General features: G+C 44.2%; 1 protein-coding gene across 2 annotated transcripts in view; it reads left to right on the forward strand.

Annotated features, from left to right (window-relative positions):
• Positions 1 to 638: 638 nt before the first annotated feature.
• LOC309584625 (transcription factor RFX3-like) overlaps positions 639 to 21,999 on the forward strand; it is a gene marked incomplete at both ends in the record, with an annotated part of 143,194 nt that continues 121,833 nt past the window's right edge. Inside the window, 2 exons of one of the 2 annotated variants that reach the window (XM_082300757.1) lie at positions 639 to 761; positions 15,868 to 15,965. In XM_082300757.1, coding sequence (XP_082156883.1) covers positions 645 to 761; positions 15,868 to 15,965 — 215 coding nt within the window. The remainder of the gene's footprint in view (positions 762 to 15,867; positions 15,966 to 21,999) is intronic. The other variant, XM_082300756.1, reaches the window with a different exon arrangement.

The following is a 21,999-nucleotide window of genomic DNA, read 5'->3' on the forward strand; positions in this document are numbered from 1 at the left end:
CATTGATGATTGCAAGTCTTTTTGTGAAGGCATGCTTAATTAAGAAGTAAACATTTATATGTGCAGCTTCTAGAATTAATTATTTTTGTGCATATAGGTAGCTTAAAGTGTGTTGTCTTAATATGGTATAAGGTTTTGAGTCTCCTCTCAAAATTTAATAATAGTTGCAGCTAATGTATACAAGTGTAGTTAGAGAAGAATCAGGCCTGTGAATGGATGTTTTTCTAAAAGTTCTTTACTTCAAAGCAGTAAATAGGTTTGTGTGCACCTTGCTTCTGACTTGATAAATGTATTTGCTATTACAAAGCAGACTGTAAACTGTTAGAAAGAAATCATGAAGTCCAAAGCTTATTCTCTTCTCAGTGTGCTGCAAGCTCTAAGCAGACCTTAGATTAGATAAAGTAATAACATAATATATAATACGAATTTTCTAATACTTTAGGCCAAAACAGCATTTTAAAAAAGGAAAAATAAATTAAATATCTCTGTGTACTCATGTAATAGAACATGAAACAATCTTTAGCTAATCCCCAGATTTGATTTTGGGTGAATATGCTTCTTTTAAGATCTGAATAAGTGACAAAAAGCAAAGAAGTTCGTGCTGAACTTTTAATTTTACATTTTAATTTTATTCAGAGACCACGATGCAGACATCAGAGACTGGGTCGGACACAGGTTCGACTGTGACTTTACAGGCATCTGTGGCTGGCCAGGCAGCAGTACCCACACAGGTAGTACAGCAGGTACCGGTTCAGCAACAGGTAGGTGTCTGTTAATTTTGGGAAAACAAAAAACCCTGGCAAGACAGAATGATGCATTTCAATAGATGTAGTGAAGAACTGATTTTTACAAGGCTGCAAAACCAATTCCTTTTCATTGTTTTATTCAATTTTATTTTGATGGAACTAAAATAGCTACATAAGCAGACATGCAGTTTTCAGAGTTTATTTCTTGAACTAGAATATTTGTCAAACACCAGAAATATATATGCATGATTCTGTAAGTAGATTATTATGAAATGTGTGAAATAGCTCATAAAAATTACATTCATTTAAGTTAATGAATATTCAAATTTATTCCTTTGAAAGGAATGTGGATTTTTAAAATAAATTCAATATAGATGTAAAACACAAAAGCAATGTAATTTTGTACTTCTAAGCTGATCTCCCTGCAGGTTCTTGAGCAAATGCAGAAAGATGTGAAGTAAAACAGTAAGTAATGCATAATTTGGATTTGCCAGGGAATTAAAAGGGCTTCTGAAGCAGCCAGTTCAGCACACACTTCTGTGACATGATTAATCACCTATGCAGCCCCACCAACACTGGAGGGTGCGCTTGCATGGGGAGATCAAGGAGGGAAGCAGGAGTTGGAAAACAAGAACTGAATGTGAAAAGCCATGACTTTTGTCCAAGACTCCTTTAGTATGTGTAATTTAGCATTTTTTCTTTTTTTAAAAATTCTTTGTTCCAGTTGGAAGGGATCTACAATGTCTACTTCAACTACCTGACCACTTCAGGGCTGACCAAAAGCATAATATTAAGGGCATTGTCCAAATACCTCAAACACTGACAGGCTTGGGGGCACCAACCATGTCTCTAGGAAGCCTGTTCCAGTGTTTGACCACCCTCTCAGTAATGTTTTCTAATATCTAGTCTGAACCTTTTGTGATGCAGCTCTGAAATATTCCTACTCATCCTGTCACAGGATACCAGGGAGAAGAGAGCAGGATCTCCCTCTCCACTTTCCCTCCATTCAGCTGTCACTGTTTTAGGTTCTTTGGGTGAAATCTGATGTTCTTTTTTTCATATAAGTTGGCTTTACAGGTTCAAAATCACCAATATTAAAACTGAGAATAGCTTGTTAAATTATATGTCTGTTTCTGTGCTAGTGAATCATTGTTGTCTAAACTAAAATTTCTAGCACTGTGTTAAGTTTAGTTTTAAAATTTAAGGTTATTACCGCAGGCCTGGGCCCTAGGGTATATCACTGTGTTCCGCAGCCATAGGGAGGAGGAGGAGAGAAGATCCAGCAGGCAGGAATTGTGCAGCAAGATTGATTTATTTAATTATTTTACAAACTCTTTTATAGACTTTTTTCTTCATAGTCTAATTGGACAAAGGATCAGCCACCCCTTGGGGTGATTGGCTAAAATCCTAAAACATCCATTGTCAAAATATTTTTCTACTATACCATAAACAAGACTTTTCAAGGTTGCAGGTGTTTGGTTGTTTACATACTCTGCTACCTCTTCTGTGAGAGAGAAAAGTCTCTCACGGACTTAGAAAATAGCAAGAAAATCCTTGCTAGCAGCATTTTTGTATCTACATAAGGTGATGATTTTTTTCTGCATGTGTTGCAGGTTAATGCTGGCTGGATGCCAGGCACCCAAGAAAGCCGCTCACTCCCTCCTCTCCGCAGCTAGACAGAGGAGAGAAAATTTAACAAAGGGTTCATGGGTTGAGATAAGGACTGGGAGAGATCGCTCATCAAATACCACAATGGGCAAAACAGGCTCAACTTAGAGACATAAAGTGAATTTATTGCTAACAAAATCAGAGCAGGATAATGAAGAGTAAAATTAACCCTTAAAAACACATTCCCCCCCCCCCCCCTCCTGCCCCCCCTCCTTCTTCCCAGCTCTACCTCCTACCCCAGTGGCACAAGGAGACAGGGAATGGGGGTTATGATCAGTTCATCACCCATGGCTTCTCCTGCTGCTCAGGGAGGAGTTGTTCCCCTGCTGCACCCTGGGGTCCATCCCATGGGAGACAGTTCTCTGTGAACTTCTCTGACATGAGTTCATCTCACAAGCAACAGCTCCCTGTGAACTGCTGCAATGTGAGTCCATCCCACAGGCCACAGTACCCCTCAAAATGCTGCAGAGCGGGTGACTCTTCCATGGAGTGCAGCCCTTCAAGAACAGGCTGCTCCAGCCTGGGAGCAGGGCCCCTCCCTCCACAGGTCTCCCACAGGATCACAGCCTCCTCCCAGGTGGCGTGGAGCTCTTCCATGGTCTGCAGGTGGATCTCTGCATCGCCGTGGTCCTCCATGGGCTGCAGGGGGACAACCTGCTTCACCATGGTCTTCACTATAGGCTGCAGAGGAATCTCGGCTCTGGTGCCTGCAGCACCTCCTCCCCCTCCTTATTCACTGACCTTGGTGTCTGCATAGTCATTCTTCTCGCATGTTCTCACTCCTCTCTTCTCTGGCTGAAAATTACAACTGTGCCACAACCTTTGTTTTGATTTCTTCTTAAATATGTTATCACAGAGGCGTTACCACCATTTCTTATTGGCCCAGCCTTGACTAGTGGCATGTCCATCTTTGGAGCCCCCAGGGATTGGCTCTGCCGGACGTTGTGGAAGATTCTGGCAGCTTCTCACAGAAGCCACCTCTGTGGCCCTCCCTACCAAAAACCAGGCCATGCAAGTCCAATACAGCATGTTCTTTGCAATGCTGTTTAAATGCCTCATACATTTCACTAATAATATTTCCTGGTATACAGACTCAATTTATAATGTATAATAATTCCATTGCTATCACTTCTACTTATAATGTACCTTGGAATACATTTGCTTTTTTTTTTTAAACATGCACCCCCAAACCCCAAAAATGCAGTGTTTCAGCAAAACATTCAAATATTGGGCACTTAACATGAATTTAAAAGCTTATCTTCATGTACTTTCTCCTCTTTTAGTTCAGAACGATTCCCTCTTGTCCTATTACTATCTGCCTGTGTGAAAATGATAAGGTCTTTCTATTATTGTGCTAACTTTTTAAATGAAGCTACTATGGTGCTTTGACTTAGTAAAGCTTTCTATGAGGCTTACTGTGGTTAACTCTTTTTAAGCTTTGCTTCAAACTTTTGAAAACTAGATATAGTTTTTATCAGAATATATTTTCAATAAGGTATTACTCATGTTCTAGCATTATTATTTCCAATATTTCCTTTTCACTGAATATTTAATCTGTACTTTGGAGCATTTTCTGATTCTATTAGACTGTATATTTCAGTTGAGTCTTACTTTGAAAGTATAAGTTATGTAAGGTTTCAAAAAGGAATGTTAGGGGATCAGCCTGGCCAAGGAAGAGGAGTTTGCTGCAATAATTTGTATAGACTGAAAAGGTGATGCATATGTAGTGAAAGCCAACGCAGATGATTCTGCAGTGATTAAGACAGAATATGAAGGAGATACTGGTTTAGAGAGAAAAGGATAGATGTTAAAAGTGCTGAGAAAAGGTCAGGAATTCTAAAGGAATTGAATGTGTAGGGTAAGCAAAAGGAAGAATCAGCAGTCCAGCCCGATCAGCAGCCCAGAGCTGTGTCAGAGCTTGGAAGCTCTTGTGAGCCAATCAGACAAGGAGGGGTCATAGCCAGGAACACTGTGGGAGATTTAAATGACTCCAGAAAGCACGAGCAGCCCAGAGAGCATCGAATAGGGTGAGCAAACAGGATGTGGCATGTCAGAAGGATGTGACGCGGCAGTTCACGAGGGCAGGGCATATGGGGAGGGTGCTGCAATCTGAAAGTAGGTCCACAGCTCAGGTAAGTGCTAAGTGCTCTAGGTCTCTGCCATAATGGTGGGCACTTGTCTCAGAGCCAAAACCAGTGTGTCTACTGAGATAGCACCTAAGAAGTCTGATGCTTCTGTCCAGATGGAACTGGTAAGGAAGGAGATGTCAGTACAGGTGGTAGCTTGCAATGGATGCCCAGATACTTCTCCTGGAGAAAAGGCTGGTGCCTGCACAAAGTGTGCACAGGTTGATGACCTGTTGCAGCAGGTGGCTGAATTACAGGAGACAGTTAATAGGCTGCACAGTATTAGAGGGGCTGAAATGGAGATAGATAATGTGGCTTTGAAACCATCCACCTACAATGGATACCACTGAGCATGAGGCACCTTGGAACCTGGTGACCCACAAAAGCTGGGTTCCGATTCAACCTCCAACATCCAGACCAAAAACAGATTTGATGCTTTAAAGGCTTTAGATGTCCATGAGTAAGGCCAACAAGGAGAATCCACACCAGCAGCACACAGCAGTTACCATAAAAAGAAACTTTGAGTGCTCATAGTGTGCGACTCTCTATTAAGGGGCACTGAGGCCCCTATCTGCCAGCCTGATAAACAGTCACAAGAGGTATGCTGCCTACCAGGGGGTAGGATTGGTGATGTTACTGAGAGGGTACCCAAACTTGTCAAGAGCATGGACTAGTGCTCACTACTACTTTTTCATGTGGGTACAAATGACACCGCAAGCCAAAAAATAGATAGGATCAAGGAAGACTATAAAGCCCTGGCGAGGCAGGTGAAAAACAACAGTGCCCAAGTCATCTTCTCATCTATCCTACTGGTTAGAGAAATGGGGACAGACAGAAGCAGACATGTAGTGCACATCAATGTCTGACTTTGTGGCTGGTGCCATCGAGAAGGTTTTGGTTTTTATGACAATGATTGTAGCCTGTTAGGGAGGGATGGGATCCACCTGTCTAAAAAGGGCAAGAGAATCTTTGGCAGCAGGCTGGCCAATTTGGTGAGACGGGCTTTAAACTGAAGGACTGGGGGAATGGGGTCCAAAGTGGTGATGCTTGTGCCATTGCTTCCTCATGGGGAGTAGGCCATGCCAACCAGTGCAGTGACAGATGTTCCTTGGCTGCCTCTCAGGATGAAAATCACAGGGCTAACCACATCGAGGGTGTGTATGGCTGTGGTGAATCCTCTTACACCCCTTCTAGCGAACCTGCATGCTTGGTTACCTCTCCGAAGTGCCTGTATACAAACACACGGAGCATGGGGAATAAACAGGAAGAACTGGAAATCTGTGTGGTCACAGGGCCATGATCTCATTGCAATTACTGAGACATGGTGGGATAGCTCACATGACTGGAATGTTGTCATGGATGACTATTTACTTTTTAGAAAGGACAGGTCAGTGAGGCAAGGTGGTGGAGTTGCTCTTAATGTGAGGGAGCAACTGGAATGTATCGAGCTGGGGACAGATGTACCCAGGAACAGACTAACAAGTTGAGAGTTTATGAGTGAGAATTAAGGGACAGGGTGATATGGGTGACACTGTCATGGGTGTTTACTGTAGACCACCTGATCAGTAGGAGGAAGTTGATGAAGCTTTCTATGGACAGCTGGAAATAGCCTCATGGTCACAGGCTCCAGTTCTCCTGGGTGACCTCAACCACCCTGATATTGGTTGGAGAGACAACACAGTTTGGCACACACAGTCCAGGAAGTTCCTGCAGATTATTGATGAAAACTTTTTGAGGCAAGTGGTGGAAGAGCCAATGAGGAGAGGTGTGTTGCTGGACCTTGTGCTAACAAACCAGGAGGGACTGGTTGAAGACATGAACATTGGAGGCAGCCTTGGCTGTAGTGACCATGAGGTGGTGGAACTCAGGATCCTGCATGAAGGAAGCAAAGCAGTAAGCAGGACTAGAACTCTGAACTTCTGGAGATCTAACTTTGACCTCTTCAAAGACCTACTTAGAGATATCCCATGGGTTAGGGCCCTAGAAGAGAAGGGGATCCAAGAGAGCTGGTCAGTATTCAAGCATCACTTCCACCAAGCTCAAGACCAGTGTATCCCCATGAGCAAGAAGTCAAGCAAAGGGGGCAGGAGACCTGCATAGATGAGCAGGAAGCTTCTAGCAAATCTCAAATGGAAGAAAGAAATGTATGGGATGTGGAAAAAGGGACTGGCCACATGGGAGGACTATAAGAATATTGTCAGAATATGCAGGGATGTGACGAGGAAGGCCAAAGCCCACTTGGTTCAACAAGAGCAAGTGTATGGTCCTGCACCTGGGGAGGAATAACCCCAAGTACCAGTACAGGTTGGGGGCTGACCTACTAGAGAGCAGCTCTGCGGAGAAGGACCTGGGAGTCTTGGTGGATGACAAGTTGACTATGAGCTGTCAGTGTGCCCTTGTGGCCAGGAGAGCCAATGGGATCCTGGGATCAGGAAGAGTATGGCCAGCAGGTCGAGGGAGGTGATCCTCCCCCTCTGCTCGGCCCTAGTGAGGCCATATCTGGAGTACTGTGTTCAGTTCTGGGCTCCTCAGAACAAGAAAGACAAGGAACTACTGGAGACAGTCCAGTGGAGGCCACAAATATGGTTAGGGGTCTGGAGCATCTTATGAGGAGAGACTGCAGGAGCTGGGCCTGTTTAGTCTAGAGAAGAGAAGACCGAGAGAGGATCTTATTAATGCATATAAATATCTCAAAGGCAGGTGCCAAGAGGATGGTCCCAGACACTTTTAATTGGTGCCCAGAGACAGGACAAGGAGCAATGGCCACAAACTAAAACACAAGAAGCTCCACCTCAACATGAGGAAGAACTTCTTTCTATTGAGGGTGGCAGAGCACTGGAATAGCTGCCCAGGGAGGTGGTGGAGTGTCCTGCTCTGGAGACATTCAAAACCCACCTGGACGCGTTCCTGTGTCACCTGCTCTAGGTGACCCTGCCTTGGCAGGGGGGTTGGACTGGATAATCTCCAGAGGTCCCTTCCAACCATAACTATTCTGTGATTCTGGGAAGAAGATGTGAATCTACTATAACACTAGGAAATGTGGTGAAGAATGTGGGTAAGATAGGTGCTTTTCCACTGTAGGAAAAGAAAAGGCTATCAGGCATTAAAACAATGTCTTTGATGAAGAAGAATGGCTTTGCTCTGAAAAAAATTAATGTATATACTATATATTTGCTTAAATTTAAAATTTGAATTTATGTACACATGCTTTAGGAGCAGACTACTTTAGGTAAAAATGAAAAATTCAGAAGAAATAATTTATTTTTTTTAATTCTTTCTTGTAGTTATGAGTGGAATAATTTTTCAATGTCTAAATTATTTTCTGCTAAAATAAATTTTTTATTTGCACACTAACAATATAACTATGGCTTTCATGAAAGTTTGATATGGTGCTCCAAATGAAGAAAAAGAAATGTCCTTAATGAAAAACTAAGATTCCCTTCTGATTGTAGGGGCAGTAGTTTCACAGATGTTTTTAAATGACACAGCAATTGTCATTTTTGGAACCTTGAATTGGTGAAGGGAGAAACCTATATATGTGCAAGTAAAAAGTAGCAAAAGTAAGGCAAAAAAGTGAGAAGCATAATTAAATGCCATTTAACATCTTGTGCAATTTTTCTTAGTCTTATATTTCCTCAAATATGATTTTCCACTCATATATCATTCCTGTTTTAACATGCATTCTTAAGCATGAGGTAGCAAGCTTATAAGGATTTTAAATTAATTTCACTGACCTTATGGTTTATGTCATGCAATACAGAAGGATTCAAAGAGTAAAATTAAAAACAAGTGTCTAATCTATTTTAGAATGTGTATCCATACATTAAAGGTTACACAAAACAAATCTTCCTATTCATAGTAGACTATGACCATAGCATTCAGAAATAAATGTATCATTCAACTGGACATACAAACTTCTGCTAATGAAAATTGGAGCTTAATGAAAAATCATTTTTAACATAAAAACTAGTCATGAACTTATATTGGTCATTTATCTAAATATCAATGTTACAGCATGAGCTGCTTTCCAAAAGTATTACAGATTAATTAATGTATTAAGATGATTTTTTTTCTCTGAGAACAGAAATCTTTGTGTATACAGCTCTGATTTTTTTTTTTTTTTTTAATTTAAATGGGGTTTATAAATCCTCACATATTTTACCCTGGTATTATTCTCTTAACCGTATTAGTACTTTTAATGCAAACACTTGTATCTAAAATCAAAATTCTGTACATTTTTATCTTGCTTTATAATAAGAGATGTATTTTTTGAATTTGGGAAATTATAGTTCAGGAACACTGTTAAGAGATGGCAGGCCAATGTCAATTTATGTAACAGTTAACATGTGAAATCAGCAACCTGCTGAATTTTCCATTTAATCATCAAAAAGAGTACATATCATTACTACTGATTGACAGAAACTCTGTTTTTCTGTCACACTTGAACAGTCTTTTTCAAAGTAATGTATTTTTTTTCAAAATTAAGGTTTTCATATAAATTTTTCCTTAGGTGTCATGATTTCACCCCAGACGGCAACTAAGCACCACAGCAATGTGCTCACTCACTCCTCCCCTCCCCCCAGTGGGAGAGAATTGGAAGGGTAAAAATGAGAAAGCTCATGGGCTGAGCTAAAAACAGTTTAATAATTAAAAAGTAATTCTAATAAAATGTAAGGAAAAGAGGGGGAAAAAAGACCCAAAGAGAGAAAAATAAAATCCAAGAAAGATGAGAGTTGCAAATGAAAACAATTGCTCACCACCAACTGACTAATGCCCAGCAGTCCCCCGGCCAACCTTCCCCCAGTTTTATTGCTGAACATAGCATCATATGGTATGGAATATCCCTTTGGTCAGTTGGGGTCAGGTGTCACAGCTGTGTTCCCTCCCAACTTCTTGAGCACCTCCAGACTATTCCCAGTAGTTAACAATGAAGTTTAGAATCTTGTTTTGAAGTATATGACTTAATGGTGGAGAAGGAGGGATAGGAATTTTAGAGAGTATAGTGAGGATGATGAATGTGTTCTAACTAAAATGTTATTAAAGAGCTCTTGTAGATCATAGAATCATAGAATCAAAGAATAATTTAGGTTGGAAAGGACCTTTAAGATCATTGAATCCAACACTGCCAAGTCGATCACTAAACCATGTCTCTGAGCTCTACATCTACACATCTTTTAAATACCTCCAGGGATGGTGACTCAATAATTTCCCTGGGCAGTCTGTTCCAGTGCTTGACAATGCTTTCAGTGAAGAAATTTTTCCTAATATCCAATCTAAACCTGCCCTGGCGCAACTTGAGGCCTTTTCCTCTCATCCTGTCACTTGTTACCTGGAAGAAGGGACTGACCCCCACTTCACTACAACCTCCTTTCAAGTAGTTGTAGAGAGAGTGATAAGGTCCCCCCTGAGCCTCTTTTCTCCAGACTAAACAACCCCAGTCCCCTCAGCTGGTCCTCATAAAGACTTGTGCTCCAGACCCTTCACCAGCTTTGTTACCCTTTTTTGGACACGCTCCAGCACCTCAATGTCTTTCTTGTACTGAGGGGCCCAAAACTGAACACAGTATTCGAGGCCTTTCCAGTGCCTGGTACAGAGGGACAATTACTTCCCTGGTCCTGTTGGTGTCTTGGGGTGACTTTGTGATGTGTATCCCATATTGCTGCCCCATGCCCAGAAATTAATTTTGTGCCTTTCCGTGCCTTTAAACTGAGCCTGAGAGGGGGGAGGAAAACCTGAGCAAAACTTCTTCAAAGCAGTTTGCAGCTTGTTCAAGGTCACACAGAGAAACTTTTTTTTTTGTCAGCTGCGGCAGGAGAGCGAGAGTGGGGAAAGCACCATGCTTGCTTTCGGCCAGTTTTTTAGCTCCTTTTTCTTTCTCCAGAGAGAGACGGAGAGTTGAACTTTTGTTTTCCTGGGACTTTGTTTTTTTTCCTTTTTTTTCTCTGCTGGACTGTTTCAACATCAGAATACATCGGGAGGAATTTCCACCGAGGCATTGGCCCTGGAGGTGCGCCCACCACCCTGTCCCAGCTCCAAGGAGGGGGAGCGAGAGATCTATGGAAGGACTCTGAAATTTTCCCAGGTTTCTCTCAGCAGGGCAAGGGGTTTTATTTAGCATCATTATCCCTTTTCCTGTGTGTTTGTTAAATAGTTTTTATCTCTTTTACTTTCCTTCTAGGAAAATTTATTTTTTCCCAAACCTGGTGGGGGAGGGATGGTTGTAACCTGCCTTCTCTCAAAGGATATATTTCTAAATTTGGCCAAACCGCCACACTATTTCTGATACAGGCCAGGATGCCATTGGCCTTCTTGGCCATCTGGGCACACTGATGGCTCATGTTCAGCTGGCAATTGACTAACACCTCCAGGTCCTTTTCTGCCAGGCAGCTTTCCAGCCACTCTTCCCCAAGCCTGTAGCATTGCATGGGGTTGTTGTGACCCAAGTGCAGGCCCCAGCACTTGGCCTTATTAAACTTCATACAATTGGCCTCTACCCATTGATCCAGCCTGTTCAGGTCCCTCTTCAGAGCCTTCCTACCCTCCAGCAGATTGACACTCTCACCCAATTTAGTGTCGTCCAGGAATTTGATAATGGTAGGCTCAATCCCCTCGTTTAGATTGTCAGTAAAGATATTAAACAGGACTGGGCCCCACACTGATCCCTGGAGAACACCACTAGTGTCTGGTCACCAACTGGATGCAGCAGCATTCACCACCACTCTCTGGGCCTGGCCATCCAGCCAGTTTTTAACCCAGCAAAGAATACACCTGTTTAAGCCATGGGCTGCCAGCTTTTCCAGGAGAATACTGTGGAAGGCAGTATCAAAGGCTTTACTGAATTCCAGGTAGACACATCCACAGCCTTTCCCTCATCCACTAGGCAGGTCACTTGGTCATAAAAGGAGATCACATTGGTCAGGCAGGACCTGCCTTTCCTAAACCCACTAATGACCACTAATTGGGCTCGCCTCTTGAGTTGGTAGGGGGACTGTGTCCTCCCTGCATGCCCTTCTTGCATGAACTGCTGTGTAAACTGCCAAGCCTGCCTTGGCTGATGTGCCCCTGTCCTGGGTTTATCCAGAACAGAGTTAATTTTTTGCAGTAGCTAGGAGGGGGTGTGGACAGGACCGTAATTTTATTCAGTACCACCTCACACCACTGCCAGGGGTGGGAAAGGGACTCTCTCTCACTTCGGGGGCAGGGAAAAGGGTCTCTCTCGAGGAGAAGGATGTTCCTTCCGGTTGAGAAAATGTGGCAGGGGAAGCCGTCCAGTATTTGTTTATTCTTGCGGGCTTTCTGTGTAAATAATTTCTTTTTCTTATGCCTTTTGTTATTAATATTGTTGCTGTTTACTGTTCATTTTCTTATCTTATTGCTGTTTCCAATAGATTGTTCTTATCTCAAAATGTGATCTTTGTCTTTTGTGCTTCCAATTGGAGGGGGGTGGGGAAGCAGAAGCATTTGTTCAGTGGGAGCACTAAATTGGGGAATACCATTCCTAAACCACAACAGCGTTATTTGGCACCCAATGTGAGGCATGAAGGGTTGAGATAACAACAGATCTGCCCAGAGAGGGTTGGAAACAAATTTTATCTAAGCATTTGTTGTATTAGGTATGGAGCCACTGGTCACAATGTTGCTTGGTCTGTTCCTGTGGATGTGGTACCCAACCCTGTATATATTCCTGTATGTGCTCCTTGTGATGATCTTCTTTAGAGCAGGGAGAGGGATCAGCATAGCTTTGTTGCTGTATTGTGGGATATCAGCTTATGACAGGATAGCATCAGGGGCAATGAGGGTCATTTGTGATGTGTATTCAGTGTTGCTCTCCTAACCTTACCTCAGGCACTACCTTTGGGAGTGCATTAATAATCATACCCAGTCTGTGGGGGGAACAGGGGAGGATGATTTTCTTCACCTTTTCACCCCCTTTTCCTCCTTCAGGCCTGTTACAAGAGCTTTTGAGAATTTAGAATTTCCCTTGGATGTTAAGGAAAGCATGTTCTTGTTTCTAAGTCTGCCAGGTCTCCTCAGTGCGGCCCATACCATGTTTAGAGTCAAGAAGGAGATTTTTAGGACGGTCATTTAGAGATCTGCCCCAAGGGAGAATAGTCATGAGTGGCATGGAATGTGGGAGAAAATGGGCCAGTTTTTGGAGAAATTCTCTCCTCCAGTGTTTTGGGAGTCCACCCCTGAACAACTACAGGACCCTGATAAAATGACAGAATATTTACAAGGAGAAAGCTGTGTCAACTCCAGAGAAAAACAACTTATTACAGTGTGCTGGGCCCTGGCTACTATTTATCAGACACTGCTCATCACTAGACAGCACCCTTGGGGGAGGAAGAGGAAAGCAGACCAGCAGGCACCATGGCCACTCAAACTGCAGCTGAGCCAGGGAGACAACCCATGCTGGTAGCAGTCGCCCCCATACAGAAAAAAAATCTTAGACTAAATCAGTTCGCCTAGTGAGGGCTGAAGAGGAATCAGGGCCGTCTCCAAAGGAGGAAGAGGTAGGGCCAGAGATAATCACCCAATCCCTATCCCATGTGAGCTGCAAGATATGCAAAAAGATTTCAGCCGCCAATCAGGTGAGCCCCATGTGACCTGGCTGCTCCAATGCTGGGATATCGCAGCCCACGATATGAAACTAGATGGTAGTGAAGCCAAGCAACTGAGATCCCTGTCCCAGGAAGTGGGCATTGACAAGACAATTGGGAAGAAGACAGAAACTCTCAGCCTCTGGAAGTAACTCCTGTCAAGCGTGAGGGAAAGGTATTCTTTCAAGGATGATTTAATAGTGAGCCAAAGCAGGTGGAACGCCATGGAGAAGGGTATCCAGTACCTGAGAGAATTAGCTGTGCTGGATGTACTCTGAAGGGATTCAAATAACAAGCAGTCCCCTGTAGATCCAGATGGGGTCCAGTGTACACAATCAATGTGGCAGAATTTTGTACAGAGCACGCCATTGTCATACACCACCTCACTGGCATTGATATCAATGAAAGGAGAACAAACAGTGCTTCAGGTGATTACCCGACTGGCAATATGAAGATCTTTTTTTTCCTCCCTACTAACCTGTGCCTCAATTGTGGAAAGACTGTCCAAGACTATGCACAGACTTGAAAGACTCAAGCAAGTTAGAGAGAAAATGTCCCATGCACAGCCAGTATGGACCAGAGTCTCTGCTATTGGGAGCAAGCACCCTCCTGCTCAAGAGAGAAAGTACAAACCATGAGGTAACCTGTGGTTTTACCTGCCTGACATGAGAAAGTGGGATGGAAAACCCACCTCTGCCCTAGTAGCATGGGTATGTGAGTTGAGAGGAAGAACAACCACCACAGGAAATTCTTCAAGGATAAATGACGCTCCAGTTTCCAGAGGGCACGTCATCAGATAGAATAGGAGGGCTGATGTTACTTCCCATCGTCTTGAAGGGAACTCCAGTTCATATTTACAAGTGAGCAATGAGTACTATGACCAGGACTAGAGGGGTAATGCCCCCAGCCAGGTGGAGGAAAGGAACAGTAGGATCTATTGGACTGTGGGGATCCCATGGCCTGGCACATCAGACCCACAAGAGTATAAGGCTTTAGTTGACACCAGTGTATAATGTACCCTGATGCCATCAAGATATGCAGAGGCAGAATCCATCTCTATTTCTGGGGTGACAGGGGGATCCCAACAGCTGACTGTATTGGAAGTTAGCCTGACTGGGAAAGAATGGTGAAAACACCCCATTGTTACTGTCCCAGAGGCCCTGTGCATCCTTGGCATAGATTACCTCAGAAGAGGGTATTTCAAGGACCCAAAAGGGCATCTGTTGGGCTTTTGGGATAGCTGCTGTGGAGACAGAGGGAATTAGGCAGCTGAATACCTTGTCCGGTCTCTCAGAGGACCCTTCTACTATGGGACTGCCGAGGGTTAAAGAACAACAGGTACCGATTGCTACCAGAACAGTGCACTGTCAACAACACAGCACCAACCAGGACTCCAGGACTCCCATCCATGAGATGATTCATGGAGAGCCAGGGAATGGTCAGCAAGACTTGCTCACCCTTCAATATCCCCATATGGCCAGTGCGTAAGTCCAATGGAGAGTGGAGACTGACAGTGGACTATCGTGGCCTGAATGAAGTCATACCACCACTGAGTGCTGCTGTGCTGGACACACTGGAGCTTCAGTACGAACTGGAGTCCAAGGCAGCAAAATGGTGCTACCATTGATACTGCTAATGCATTTTTCTCCATTCCTTTAGCAGCAGAGTACAGGTCACAGTTTGCTTTCTCCTGGAAGGGTGTCCAGTACACCTGGAACCGACTGTCCCAGGGGTGGAAACACATTCCCACTATTTGCCATGGACTGATCCAGGCTGCACTGTAAAAGGGTGAGGCTCCAGAACACTTACAGTACATTGATGACATCGTCCTATGGGGCAACACAGCAGAGGAGGTTTTTGAGAAAGGGGAGAAGATAATCCAAATCCTCCTGAAGGCTGGTTTTGCCATAAAACAAAGGGAGCCCTAAATTGGGGAATACCATTCCTAAACCATGACAGTCACACCCTGTTTACCTGCCCTATTTGCGCCACTCCTGGTTGTTTCTTGGGTGCGTCTTTTGTACCTGTGAGAGTTGGTTACCTTCACTCCTGGTGCTGCCCATGCTGAGTTAGAGCTGCCACTTGTCTAGCTTTTAACACTTCCTGCTCTGGCTGAGGCTGGTGCATCCTCTGTCTCTCTGCGCTAGGTTCACAGTTTTGCTGGGTTTTGGAAAGCTCTCCTTGCACAATCCTCCACTCCAGAGCATTTCTGCCAGAGTAGTTCACCTCGGAGACATATGATGATGCATCACATGCATGAGAACCAGACTCTTCTAGGATTACACTGAATTTTTTAGGACCTACTCTCACAGGTCAAAGTTTGCCTTTTAACAGCACATGTGAGTTGTGATTTAGAGGCTTGTATTGTATAAATTGGAGTAAAAAAAATACAAAAAATCAGCATATAGATGACCAAATAAAATTTTCTTCCTTCCTATAGTTCCTAAGCTTGATGTCAATCATATAGTTCTTGTTCTTTCTAGATGGTTCTTTCTTTGGCATTGAAAATACCCATACTCTCAAGGGCCTCCATCTCCAATGTTAGTACTCCACTTAGCATATTACAGACTTGCACCACAATATTACATTCCGTGTCATTTAGTAATTGTGAGAATAGGGATATCCCATAATTGAGAGCATTGTTTAGAAACCATTAGATGCACTGAAGCACTAGTCATTCTTTTTATAAGGTAAACTATCCTATATTTCTGGTGTTCTTGTTTGCAGGTACAGCAAGTACAGACTGTGCAACAGGTACAACATGTCTACCCAGCCCAGGTTCAGTATGTGGAGGGAAGTGACACAGTCTACACAAATGGAACTATGTAAGTTGCTTATTGATCTAAATTAGAATGTTTACTAAAATATGAAGTTAAATGCACATTCTTTTAATGACATCATATGGGCTACTATATTTTAATTAGCAGAGAAAAAATGTTTGAACAAAAACTTTATTTTTTGTCATTTTAAATCATTATTTGAGTGAAAACAAGTTGGATTCATATCACTTGAATTAATCTAAAATGAATTCAGATAATTGTTACAGTTGGGCAGTGTGAAGCTGTATATGCATCATTTTGTTGTTTGGGGAAAAAACTTGAGTTTATGGACAAGTTTTAAGTTATAGGAAGTATGATCTAAATTTGTCATAATATGATCATTTGTGTAATAAAGAAGTCTTCATGTGGCCCTCTATTCTTCTAGTTGAAATTATACTGGCAATTTCCTGAATTGCTGAGGCAGCTGTAGTCATTACTTACAGAAAACAATTATGTAATTGTTCCGGTTTGGCCAAATTTAGAAATATATCCTCTGAGAGAAGGCACAACCACCCCTCCCCCCACCAGGTTCGGGAAAAAATAAATTTTCCTTGAAGGAAAGTGAAGAAGATATTTATTTAACAAACACACGGGAAAGGAAAATAATGTTAAATGGTAAAATCTTTCGCTGTAGAGGAAAATCCTGGGAAAGTGTTCGAGTCCTCCCTTTGGTCTCCTCGGAGCTGGGGCTTGGCCCAGGGCCAGGCCCTCTGTGCCCGGTGGAAAGTCCTCCCGATGTGCTCTGATGCTACAGCAATCAAGCAGTCCAGTAGAAAAGGGAGAAAATCCGAAATTCCAGAGAAGGAAAAGTTCAACTCTCAGCCTCTCTCCGGAGAACAAGGAACTGGAAAAACTGGCCAAAAGCTTACTGGAAAGCCGCAAGCCGGGTGCTTCCTCGCTCCCCTGCCCCAGCTGGGGAAAAAAAACCTGCTATCTTTTTGTGTCCTTGAACAAGCTGCAAACTGCTTTGAGAAAGTTTTGCTCAGGTTTTTTTCCTTCCCCCTCTCAGGCTCAGTTTAGAGGCATAGAAAGGCCCAAAAATTAATTTCTGGGCATAGGCAGCAATATGGGATACACATCATAAGGTCACCCCAAGACATTCCACCCCTTATCCCATATTGTTGGCACAATGCCCAAACTAAGATATTCTAATTCTACATACACATTAATACATATATATATATATATATATACACAGCTATATACGAACAGTGACAGTGACAATCAGCAAGCAGGGGTATACTGGCATTTCACACTACAGGTGGTTTTCACACAACAATCAGATCTCCCTGTGGTACACAACACGTTGTTCATCTTTCTGCATTACCCGCCATGTGCAACCAGGTCCCTGAGCAAAGACAACCCCACGGATGGGTTTGTCTGTACTCGAGGCAGAATTTACCCACACAGTCTTTCCTAACAGACCTCTGACATGCACTACTGGGACCTTATCTCCATCTGTTGTATGCAGGGATTCAGATTGGGCTGGACCAGCTCTATTGGTGGAACCTTGGGTGTTAACTAACCAGGTGGCCTTTGCTAGATGATGTTCCCAATTTTTGAAGGTTGCCCCACCCAGTGCCTTCAAAGTGGTTTTCAACAATCCATTACACCATTCCACTTTGCCTGCAGCTGGTGCATGGTAAGGCATATGGTGCACCCACTCAATGCCATGTTCTCTAGCCCAGGTGTTAATAAGGCTATTCTTAAAATGAGTCCCATTGTCAGATTCAATTCTCTCAGGGGTGCCATGCCTCCAAAGGTGTAGGTGCTCGGGGGGTTCGGCAATCACGATGGGCGCCAGACTGCGGGATCTCTGTCTGGGGGGTGCTCGGTGCGGGTTCGGACGGTCGGGACGGTGACGGATGGAGACGGGTGGAGACGAGAGATCTCTGTAGTCAGATCTTGGAACATGCGGTTTATTGCAAAGGGCGTGGGTACAGGGGCACTGCTTAGAGCTGCAGCTGGCAGCTCTGAGCAGGCCCAAGAGAGCAAGAGAGTAAGCGGGTAAGCAAAGAGAGAGAATAGTAAGAGAGAATAGTAAGAGTCTATAGTAAGAGTAAGAGCGTAGTAAGAGTGAATAGTAAGAGTCTATAGTAAGAGTCAGAGCGTAGTAAGAGTGTATAGTAAGAGTCTATAGTAAGAGTCTAGTAAGAGTGAATGAAGTCCTGGTTACAATACAATAAATCATCTTCTGTACTGAATATTCTAATTGTCACTAACCAATCTAATACAAGATACAAATCCTATAGCATTTACATACAGCCTATAAGAGTTCTTATATTACCATAGAGTGTTACATCTTAACTTCTAAAAACTACTCTTTGGACCCCTTCTGCTGAGCTAGTAGGGTCTGCTCTGACCCTTGGACCTGCCTGCAAGCAGAGGGTATTGTTCAATCAAGAGGGGATTACCTTCAGTCGGCCATACCATTGTTTTCCAGTTGTTCAGTAACTAAGACTTGGTATCTCAAAGGTGGCTTTCATTTCAATGTCGCTTATAGTTTTCATATTCCCAAAATCTTTTGTCAGGCAATCATATTTATAAGGCTTTCCTGTTTCATCTTCCCCAACATCTCCCCCGTTCCGATGAACAACTAAGATATTAGACACAGTCCTACTCGTCATTTTTTGCACACACTGAAGTATACAAGGTACTGCTACTAAAACTATAATTATTACTACTAGAATAATCAAGCCTATTTTACAGAGTTCCCTTAGCCAAGGTGCAAAGCTCCAACCATTAAACAAACTGTCTAGCCAAGACGGGTTATCTGTTGTAATTTGGTTAGCTAGGTCCCTTAGGTTTTGTAACTGTACTAAAACCTTCTGGGAAAGGCACTCTATAAGTTGAGAAAGGTTTGTCAGGGCTTGTGTCAGACAGACAGATGGTATCGGAGCCTGCAGATTTGGCTAAAGCAACCCAAACATTTGTCTTTGGTTGATTTACAGGTAAAGCTTCACTGCAAAAACAAAAACAAAAGGTTAAAAATAACATGCATCTACACAAATAATACTAGAACTCCATTCTTTTCTTGAGCCGTTTCTGGCAGACGATCTTCTCTCAGTGGTTCTGCATAGTTCACATTTGGGTGACGGCTTCTCGGCTCCCACTCGCGGGGTCCCTGGCTGAAGTGGAACCGACAACAGGCTTTGATGCGTGGTACAGCTTCACGTTCTTTGCTGGAATCCACTTGGTTCCTTCACCTGTGGAGAGACATGCAAATCCCTTTCCCCACATTATGAGATTGTATGGTCTTTCTATTTTTCCTGATTCTAGAATCTTAATTAAAACTGGGGGGTGTTTTTTCAGTTTTGCTTTTTTATTGTTCAAGAAATATCTGAAAATGGGGGGATCAGGCTTTTCTGCAGAGCTGTTCAAGAAATTAAAAACATACAAGGCTTTATTCAACCTTCTTTGAGGTGTAGCCTGGGCTTTTCCCCCTTTCTGTTGATTTAAAATGCGTTTTAAAGTTTGATGTGCTCCTTTTAGGGTACTTTTTAGCAGTTTAAGATACGGTGAGCAAATGCCACTGTATCTTACAGCCCTTTTTAGTTCTTTAATTTCAAGAGTGGGGATGGGAGCCCACGTTTTAGGACTGTCAGGCTGTTGGCTAGCTATCACAGGCTTAGCTAATAGACTAAGACTTCCATCTTTATAGATTTGGAGTCTTATTTCATGCCAATCTGTTAATTGAGCATAATCTGAGCACTTTGGAGGATTTTTTGATTCAGAAGGTAGCGCTGACAAACTCTTAGAACTCGTTTTCTCTTTATGGGTTGCAAGATCCACGCCGTTTGCTGGCGGGACTCTGGGGCTCATTGCAAACAAATCTGGCTGCTTTTCAGAGTTAACCTGTGTTAGATTTAAAGCATCAGCTCCGGCAGAGGGGCTCTCCGTCTCCCCTGCCACTGGAGCTGCATCATTGCTCCCCGTTCCCTCCCTGCTCGCGGCTTCTGAGGCGAGGCTGCGCTGCGCGGAGGGATACGGCTGGGCGGCGGAGGGATACGGCTGCGCGGTGTCGGGGGACCCCGGCGGGGGCGGCGGCGGCGTGGGGATGGGGCCCGGCTGGGGCGGCGATGGCACGGCTGAGCTTGGGAGTGGCGCAGCCGATCTCGGTGGCGGCGGGCGAGGAGGCGGCGGGGCCGCGGGGGACTGGCTCCGTGACTCCGGCACGGCCGATCGAGGCGGCGGCGGGCGAGGCGGCGGGGCGGAGCTGCACGGCGGTGGGGGGGGCGCGGCGAATAGTTCCATTAACGCTGCACAAGCCGGGATGAGTTCTGCGGTACTCTTGTCCCAGCGTGATATGGCATTAAATAATTTGATTCCCACTGAGTCCCAAAAGTCTCTGGTGTAGACTGCTGAACGGTCAGTATTTGGGAAATTAATCAGAGTCCATTCTAAGAGGTTTTTTAGCTCCTGTTTAGGTAATTGTCTTGAACTAGAGCTTAGTAAATGCTTAAGTTGCTTATAGAGATCTCTGTCATGGGCAGAGTGCGTTTGTCCCATTATCAGACCAGTATGATACTCACTTAGATGATGTCGTAGGAGCAGTGTCCTTACTCAGAGGTCCGACGTGGGGGCCTGGCCAGGCACTCCACTCGGCGCTCAGGACGCTGCTTTTGGGTCCTTTCTCAGAGCTCCGGTTTTAGGCGTCGCTTGGCGACGGCTTTCCGTGCTCAGGACCTCACGGGTGGGTCCACACTGAGAGCTCCAGTGCGGGCGGTGCTGAGCACTACTCGCCTGTGCTCGGGGCGCGCAGCAGGGTCCCTCCTTAGAGCTCCGGTCGGCACTGCTTAGCAGCGTGTCCGTGCTCGAGGGGTGCCACGGCAAACTTCCTCAAAGAGCTCCAGGTAGCCGCTGCGCAGCAGTGGCCGCCTGTGCTCGAGGACTGCCAGGCAATTCCCTCCAAGAGCTCCAGGTAATCCCCGTGCTCGAGGGCTGCCTCGGCAGAATTATAGAGCTCCGGCTTTTACGATGCGCAGCAACGGTATGCCGTGCTCACGACACGTTCTAGGTGGCTATAACTGGTCTTTTAGTTACCGTCCATGGAGAAGTCTCCCACAGATGGAGAAAGCTGAACCGAGCCTTCAATCACGTTGTGCGCCAGACTGAAGGTTCTTGGGGGGTTCGGCAATCACGTTGGGCGCCAGACTGTAGGTTCTAGGGTGTTCAGTCTGGACCGGGTGTAGACGGATGGAGACGGGTGGAGACGAGAGATCTCTGTAGTCAGATCTTGGAACATGCGGTTTATTGCAAAGGGCGTGGGTACAGGGGCACTGCTTAGAGCTGCAGCTGGCAGCTCTGAGCAGGCCCAAGAGAGCAAGAGAGTAAGCGGGTAAGCAAAGAGAGAGAATAGTAAGAGAGAATAGTAAGAGTCTATAGTAAGAGTAAGAGCGTAGTAAGAGTGAACAGTAAGAGTCTATAGTAAGAGCATAGTAAGAGTGTATAGTAAGAGTCTATAGTAAGAGTCTAGTAAGAGTGAATGAAGTCCTGGTTACAATACAATAAATCATCTTCTGTACTGAATATTCTAATTGTCACTAACCAATCTAATACAAGATACAAATCCTATAGCATTTACATACAGCCTATAAGAGTTCTTATATTACCATAGAGTGTTACATCTTAACTTCTAAAAACTACTCTTTGGACCCCTTCTGCTGAGCTAGTAGGGTCTGCTCTGACCCTTGGACCTGCCTGCAAGCAGAGGGTATTGTTCAATCAAGAGGGGATTACCTTCAGTCGGCCATACCATTGTTTTCCAGTTGTTCAGTAACTAAGACTTGGTATCTCAAAGGTGGCTTTCATTTCGATGTCGCTTATAGTTTTCATATTCCCAAAATCTTTTGTCAGGCAATCATATTTATAAAGCTTTCCTGTTTCATCTTCCCCAACACAAAGGACTTGCTTTTCAAGGCCCAGGATGGTGTTCCAGGCTGTAGCGTGAGGCACAGGGTAGGTCTCCAGCCATCCTGTGGTGGCTTCTACCACTGTGAGCACATAGCGCTTGCCTTGGCGTGTTTGAGGCAGTGTGATG

The sequence above is a fragment of the Coloeus monedula genome (assembly GCF_965178545.1).
Source record: "Coloeus monedula genome assembly, chromosome: W".
Lineage (NCBI taxonomy): Eukaryota > Metazoa > Chordata > Aves > Passeriformes > Corvidae > Coloeus > Coloeus monedula.